Source organism: Lagopus muta, chromosome 13 (genome assembly GCF_023343835.1).
Source record: "Lagopus muta isolate bLagMut1 chromosome 13, bLagMut1 primary, whole genome shotgun sequence".
Taxonomy (NCBI): domain Eukaryota; kingdom Metazoa; phylum Chordata; class Aves; order Galliformes; family Phasianidae; genus Lagopus; species Lagopus muta.
Window position 1 is genome coordinate 199,948 of NC_064445.1, and position 7,742 is coordinate 207,689.

Consider the following 7,742-nt stretch of genomic DNA (forward strand, 5'->3'; position numbering starts at 1 on the left):
AATTACAGGGTGAGTGCTGGTAAGACCTAAGTTGTAAATCAGTGAGCGCATACTTTTAAAAAGTGCTTTAAAACATTTGACGCAAGCTGGTTCCCTGAAGCAGAAGCTTCTATTTTAAAGTAGGATGTATATATAACACTGGGAGGAAGCTTACTGAATTTCACAGTATAAGAATTCATCACTGAGGCCAAAGTAAATTAAGAATCAGGATTCCTTTTTTAATGCAAATAAATAGTTTGCTGAGTTGTGATTTGGCAAAAAGAAAAACACGGAGCAGTCAAATGTGAGAAACAGAAGAATGTACTACATTTCCCCATGCCTTCAAAATACCCCCCTTTCTTCCCCTCACCTAGTTCAAAATTCCTCCTGTTACCATAAAAAGAAACAGGACTGCCTGGGTATTCCCAGTTACAGAACTACTTCAGTCTCTCCAAAGCAGGGCTGCTGAGCTCAAGTACACAGGATCGGCCCTTGTTAGGGCCCAGATGATCTACCAGCACCTGAAGTGCACAGTACCCACACTCAGCTTGTGATATAGGAAGCTAAAAATTGCACAAGGAAGAGAAAATTTTAACTACAAATAGTACAGTAATGCTTCGAGTCCACTGAACACATCTTGAATGCTGTGGCATGAATTCTCACTTCTCCCTCTTCCTGCCATTGCACAAGATGCACAATCAGTGCCAGCTTCCAGGCTCTTAGTGGACCTCCAACACATCCCTGTTAGAGTGACCAGATGCTCCTTGCCAGTATACCTGCCTTGGCCTTTCTTTAGGAATAGAAGCAGGCTTACATCCAAGGCAGCTTCCCTCAGTCTGAATGCAAAAATATGCATGAACTGTGCCTCCCAAGAAAGGTCCCACTTTCCTACCTTATAATCAAACAGAACGATCGATTCTGTTACAAGCAGAGCGTCAGTGGGAAACCCACTCCTTTTTGACAGGGACTGCCAGTAGTCTTTGGTGCCTGTGAGTTTAAGTACCTACTGCACAATGCAGGGCTGGTGCTTCTCATGTATTTACCTTGATTAAATAAATTTATTTGCAGCTTGGCCACAGAAAAGAGCTTCAAAAGAGGCAGATCTGTGCATCTGGATTTCATTAGGGCTGAACATTAATCCCTTTATGACTTCCAAGCATCCCGTTAGTGCTCCACAGACACAGGGTTGTTAAATGGCATTTTCAGAGCTGGCTGGCTGAAAGATGGATTAATCAACAGCACCTCTTCTAGCACACATACCATGAAAGGCAGTTTCCCCTTTCTCTTGCTTGCCCATCTGCTTGACGAGAACAAGACAGCTAACACACTTATTAGTAACATCCAACGTTGAATCCCTCCTCAAAACTCATCTTAGCTTTTTCCTGAATTGTAGGATTTAATCCTACAGAATTTTGCAGTTGATGACAGTGGGGCTCCAAACACCATGAATTTCAGTGGATCTGCAAGTCTAAAGTTACACGAGGTGGGCAAAAAAAAGTGGACTTCGGCTCCAAAAATTGCATGTCTTTGCCAGTTGTTGGAGTTGCAGGAAAATGTTAGGAGTGGAACACTGAAAAAGGCCAAGAGAGACATTGCTGAGCAGTTAGGCAAGGCAGGCTGGAGAGCATCATGCTAGCTGAGCCCATGTAAAAATGAAGGTGTGAAGGAGGAGCCTGAAAACAGCTTGAAAAGATGCCAGCAGACTGAGAAAGGGAAGAGAAACTAATCACAAAGAGCTCAGAGATCAAATCACCTGGAATTCAGAGGGTGGTTTGCCAAGTGAGGTTAACAAGAAAACATACACATTCTTACAGCAAAATGCCTTGCTATGAACCAATGCAAGTTAAGCTATGAAGCCTTAAAAAACATATTCCAGTTATGAGCAGCAGAAGAGATGGAAACAGAAAAGCAGCAGAATGGAACTTCTCTCATTTAAGCCCCTTAAATTAAGCTGTCCTAATTATCTCATGGGAGCAACTCCTGCAAGCTACTGCAGAAAGTCATAAGTGAGCCAATGAGAGGACGTGATTATACAAGAAACACCTGCCTTCCACTGAAGTCAACCATCAATGCCAGTGCTTTGCAGAGGTTTGGATTTGTAAAAGGGCAAAGGACCCACAGGGATGCAGAGGTTGCATCCACTGGCAATGAGGAGTGAGAGCAGCCGTGGGCTTCTCTGAGATGCTGCTCTCCATGCCTCTGTTTCTGGCACAGTCCAAAGGAGCTGGCAGTGGAAAACTCTGAGAACTGTTCTATTTAAAGACAATTTTCCTGATTCATACATTATTCCTTGCCTTCATTTTTCCCAGTGTTTTTTTTTTTTTTTTTTTTTTTTTTTACTTCTGCCTTAACCTCTACAGGAACAAGCGTGAAATCAGTATCAGCTGAAAGAAGACCACACACCAGGGCACAGAAGACCCCAAAGGCTTTATAATCTGCCCCTTATACCTCGCTCCCATCACTTGGGTTGAACGTAAACTTATGTGTAAACACACATCTCCAGTCCTGTGCATTTTCATGGGTCTTCATAGATTCCATCAGATTATATATGTATTTATTTTGAGGAAACCAGAACAGATAAGTTTCTACTGGCATCATTGTCAGTTCCTATTGGCATCTTTACTTTTTCATTTGGAAAATTGTCCTGAGCCTCCTTCTTTGCTTTCCTTATGCAAGCACATACACATACACAAAACTCTTTTGCTCATAAATTTCCCAATTAATGCTGCAGGCAACATCAAATCCAAACCAAACGAGGTTTTTCAACAGGAATTAAGAAAAATACATTTTAAATTACAAAAACATCCTGTTTTGCTTCAGTTTCTCCCTCACATGCTGGACTCCGCCCTACCTGTTTTCAGAGGGGCTCACTGTGAGCATCAGGTTTTGCAGACTTCCACATCATTATCCTCCCTACCATTTGCTCTCAAGGGAATGCGAGAAGGGGCAGCACTGCAGAGAACAGGAAAAAGAGGGGTTGACTTCTTGTGCCCATGCACACCCCTCCCTGTGCCAGTCCTTCCTCCCACAGATCTAACACCCCTCAGGAGAAAACACCAGAAAGAAAAATCAAAGTGTGGGGGTTTTGTTTGTTTTAAAATCACAGAGTGCTGCAGTGCCATTCTCTGTCTGAAATGGAGACGGTGCTATTAAGCAGACTTTCTATATGCCATACAAGGCATAAGTGATCGTTACAAAGACACTTTTTCCTTGACAAGTTGAAGAATATCCTAAGCAGAAGCCAGGTCAATGATTATAAGCATACGGTGGGTAGGGAGCTGGCGAGGCTGGATTTCCATGTTTTATTGAGAAAATGACCACGCAGATTGGGTGTGGACCATACGTTTGTAACTCCTTGAGATGACTTCTGCAATCACTTCCAGCCAAGGATACAGGATGTCACCTGCAGGTGCTGCCAGACAGGCAGTGAAGCACTGTCCATCCCAAAGGAGGCTATGAGCTCACTCATAATGTGCTGCTGTGTTTGAAGCAGTAGACTCTAAAGAAATCTAAGCTTGGGGTTTTTTTGTTTTTTTTTTGTCCTATAGACTTTAATAGTTGCTTTCCTCTTGAAAGAAACCTATATTAAATTTTAAAACATCACTAGAGGGTGATGTTTTTGATTAAATAAAATTATTATTATTATTATTAATAATAATTATGATTAAATAGTCTTCCAATCAAACTGTATGAGCAATGAGATTTTGGAGAAAATTGTTTCATTACAAACCTCTCTGGGATGAGAGGGGTTAAAACATCTGTGCAGCCTCCTGACTGTTTTCTTCCTTATTCCACAAAGGGAATGTCCCTCTTTAACTGTATCCTGGAGAACACCAGCTCAGAGGCCCACAGAGCGCACCCAGAAGCTTCCCTGCAGCAGGTCATGAATTGTGCCAGGTCTCAGCAAATAGGAGGGACAACTAACTCATGGCAGAGAACGCTGCCATTAATATAAAGTCCATCAAATATCAGTGGCTAACTTTAGCTTAAAGCCATACTGGACAAACTGATGATCAAGTCTTTGGAGAAAGCCCTGGGAGAGCTGTGGTGCAGTGCCTGCAGCGCTGTGTGCATCCCAGGGAGCACAGCTCACATAAGAGCTCTGCACTATGCCGAAGCAGGAGCCTGCAGCCCTGCTGCTCCAGCTGAGTGAGCTCACAGCCTGATGAGATGCGAGGTGAAGAGTGGCCCTCGCTTTCCAAATCTGCAGGTAATGCTGGCACATCACAGCAACACTTCAGGTTACACAGAACACATCAGCCGAGGGTCCTATTAGGAAAAGGAATGCTAAGGGATGTTCTGAAGGTAGAAGACAGGAAAAACATGAGAAAAACAGACATTTGTGTCCTAACAGCTCTGGGTAGGGCTTGTAGGCAAAAGCTGCGAGCATCTCTAGAATGGGCAGCAAGAGATGCAATAACATATTGCTCCAGATTGTAAAGATCTTTCTAAGACTCCAATTGTAAGCACCCACCAGCCCTTGGCAGGCACTATTAATATAACAGCTAGCTGCAGGGTTTTTTTGTTTTTTTGTTTTTTTGTTTTTTTTTTAAATTGAGCTTCATATTTACTCCAGTGGAAACAGCCTCCAAAGAAAATTGTTCCATTTAACTACTGTGTTTTGGATGGTTTTGTTTTGTTTTAGAGAATTTCAAACTGGCATTTTGAGTAACGTTTATAGTTTTCCTTTATTTTCCATTATTTCATGCTAAAACTACATTCTACTGCTCACCCCACTGCCTTAAAAAAAGTCACCAAACTGCTGCTCAGCATCTCCCCCACCAGTGTGTTCTACTTTTTTCCCCAGTGCCACATGCTTTTCACCCCAGAGAACACTGCAGTTTCTGTTGGCGAGTCTAAAAATACGAGGCAGCGACAAAAGGGCTGTTTTGCCCATCACGATGTCCTGACATATAGGCAGTGAGAGCACTTTACAGATCTCCTAGAAGAACACGTAGACGCAAAAGCACTGTGATTCTGCCACCATTCTGAAAAAGCTCACTGTGCAAACGTGTCTCGAGAAAAACACTCTCAAAACTCCGTACTGCAGAAACCCCAAGTATTTCATTCCTGACCCACTCCAAAGCCGGGCGGATCCCCTACTCCAGGCATACCTATCCCGTGAGGTCTCCCATCTCCCCCGTCCCTCCAGCAGCCGGGCCGGCGGCAGTTCCCCCACAGCACTCATCCAGCCCGGCACCTCCTCGTCCGGCTCTGAACTCCCCCGCCGCTCGAAGGACACCGCCCCTGAAACGCAGCCACGTCTGAGGAAGGGCTTGGAGATCTCCCGACACACGGGCAGCATTACGAGAAGATCTGCCCCTGAAACGCGGCCACGTCTGCGCGGGAGCCGGAACGAGACCCCTGCTCCGCGCGGAGCGGCCGCCCCAGGAGAGCCGGCAGGAGACACCGCCGGGACCGTGGTGGCGAGGGCAGCGCTGGGGTACTTGCCTGGCTCCGCGCGGAGCCCGCGGCGCAGCTCGGAGCGCTGCGGTCCAGTCATACCCGCGGCCGGGGCTCGGCGCCCCGCATGGTGCACGGCGGCGGCGAGCGGACGCGAAGCACCGGGGCCGCGCGGCGCTGCGAACGGGGCAGCTCCGCCCGGTACGGGCTCCGCTGGGCATTGGCGGGGCGGGCCGGGAGGGAGACGGGGAGGGGAGAGGAGGGGCCAGGCGGCGGCACCCCCCAACCCGGCGTGGGACGGCTGCTGCGCTCCGGTCTCGGCCGATGGGGGGGAACGCGGGCAGAACAAACGCCCGTCCCGTTCCGGCGGGATGCAAAACTGGAAGGAATGCCCTATCTCCTCCTACTCATCCTTCCCGGGTGTGGGCGCCCAGGGGAACAGCCCGGTCTGTACTGGAGTAATATTAGCCCCACCCGGCAGTGTGTGCCGGCGCTTCCAGCCCGGCGCCCCCCCGGGAAACTCCGTGTAGTAGAGCGAGGTGGAAACATACGGGGGAAGGGGAGGGTTGAAGGAGGGGCACGCTTCAGGTTCATCATCCTGGTTAGCGTGAACCCACCCCTCTTCATGCTCATGTGAGCTTCCTCTTTCTGTGCCCAAAGCATTGCCGAAAATAATAATAATTTAAAAAACAAACAAAGAAACAACAAAATTTAAAAAAAAAGGAAAAAAAAAGTGTTGGGGAAGACAGGCATGATCTGCTTTCAGAAATACACGTTTCTGCACAGGGTTTAAGCACAAATCACTGCAGGCTGGAAAACTACAAAGTGAAGTGAACTTGATATAGAAGGGGACCCAACAGATCGCCTCACTACCAATAGTAGTGCAGAACCTCACTTACACCAACAGGCATTGCTCAAGAGTGGAGTCAGGGACTAAATATGGAGAAGGAGCTACCCAAAAAAAAAATCGCTCTGACAGACAGTTTTTGTGGGCGAACTGAGCAGATGAGCCAAGAACTGATGGGTCCACAGACAGTTCCATTCTTGTTCTACAAAGCAGCTTACCTTGGAAGTCAGGGCACCTGAGCTCTGAGGCATGAAAATGACTTCGCGAGGTATCACCACTTTCTTCCTTCACTCCCACCTCCAGCTCTCGTAGCCCAGCTGACAGAAATGGCCTTGCCCACCTGATTTTCCATCTCCTACTGTCAATCAGCTTCTTGCTTTGCTCATGTCTGTGTGTATCATTCCTTATATCTGTTCCCACAGGTGGAGAGTTGCTATCTCATTATAAGACATGCTTGCTTACCTTCCTTCCTATATTTGCTTGACCTCTCCCTTGATCTTTCTTCAAGGAAATTGGCTAATGACAATTATGCTAATAGATTTTATTACTATAATGTTTGTTGGTATTACCACAATGTATCAGGCTGTCATTTTTTGAAAGAGACCGTTAAGCAAAGACTTCAGTCTCACTGACAGTTAAGTAAAGCCTAAGTAGGCACTAATTAAGTTGCTTTCCCAAGATTTTTAAATATTCTGCCACGGGAATGTTTTGCAGTTGTGAACAGAGAGGGAAGGTATGTAAATGCCTGCAGAGGGAAGCCCAGACTCCTTCCCATCCTCCATTACTGGTGCTGCTTCAAGTGGGATCTGCCTGGGTGGCTGCCTCACAGGCTGGGGCTATTTATCATCGAGAAGACATGAGAAGCGATGGGGGACAAATTTCTGCTCCCCACATCCTTTTTTTTTCTTCTTTTTTAAATAGGAAGTTCTGTTTAAAATGCTTTCTAATTTGCACTGCAGGAAAATTATGTCTCTGTGGGGAAGTCTATTTGTGTAGAGAAAGAAGCCTCAAGAGGCTATTCCAAGGTAAACACATACCGAGGGTGGATGCTTTCATAGTTCTGCTGCTTTGGGAAATATCCGTGCTATAAACCCGTTTTCTCTCTTCCACATTAAAGTTTCGACTGCTCACAGAAGCATGGGAGGTGTTAAATCAACTGAACTGTTAAAGAAGTGCACAATATCTCAGTCACACAAACTGTCCTGGAAAATGGAGTGATTTTTTTAAAAGATAAAAACAAATATGAGGAATGCTCTATTTGCCATTTGGCACACAGTGGTCAGACTTTATGTTTTCACAACGCGTATAAGCTCAGTCTCTAAGCAGCCCTTACAAAAATTATTCAGCATAAAACACTTTTTGGGAAAAAAAGAAGTAAAGCAATGCAGCCTTCGTATGCTCATGGAGTATTACAGAAAATAAAACAAACAAACAAAAAAAAACCCGAAAAAAAATCCAAAAATACAAAACCAACCAACCATGTAATCCCTCTCCATCAGATTGCAGATTGCAT

General features: G+C 45.7%; 1 protein-coding gene across 4 annotated transcripts in view; it reads right to left on the reverse strand.

Annotated features, from left to right (window-relative positions):
* LOC125699689 (rho GTPase-activating protein 20-like) overlaps nt 1-6,600 on the reverse strand; it is a 30,468-nt gene extending 23,868 nt beyond the window's left edge. The window contains exons 1-2 of one of the 4 annotated variants that reach the window (XM_048959508.1): nt 5,094-5,197; nt 2,831-2,931 (exon numbers count right to left, since the gene is read on the reverse strand). Coding sequence is in view for 1 of the 4 variants with exons in the window: in XM_048959505.1 (XP_048815462.1) it covers nt 6,448-6,480 (33 nt within the window). In the remaining 3 variants the exon portion in view is untranslated. Of the gene's footprint in view, nt 1-2,830; nt 2,932-5,093; nt 5,214-5,430; nt 5,588-6,447 lie in introns of those variants that run through there. The other 3 variants (XM_048959505.1, XM_048959507.1, XM_048959509.1) reach the window with 3 other exon arrangements.
* Nucleotides 6,601-7,742: the final 1,142 nt, after the last annotated feature.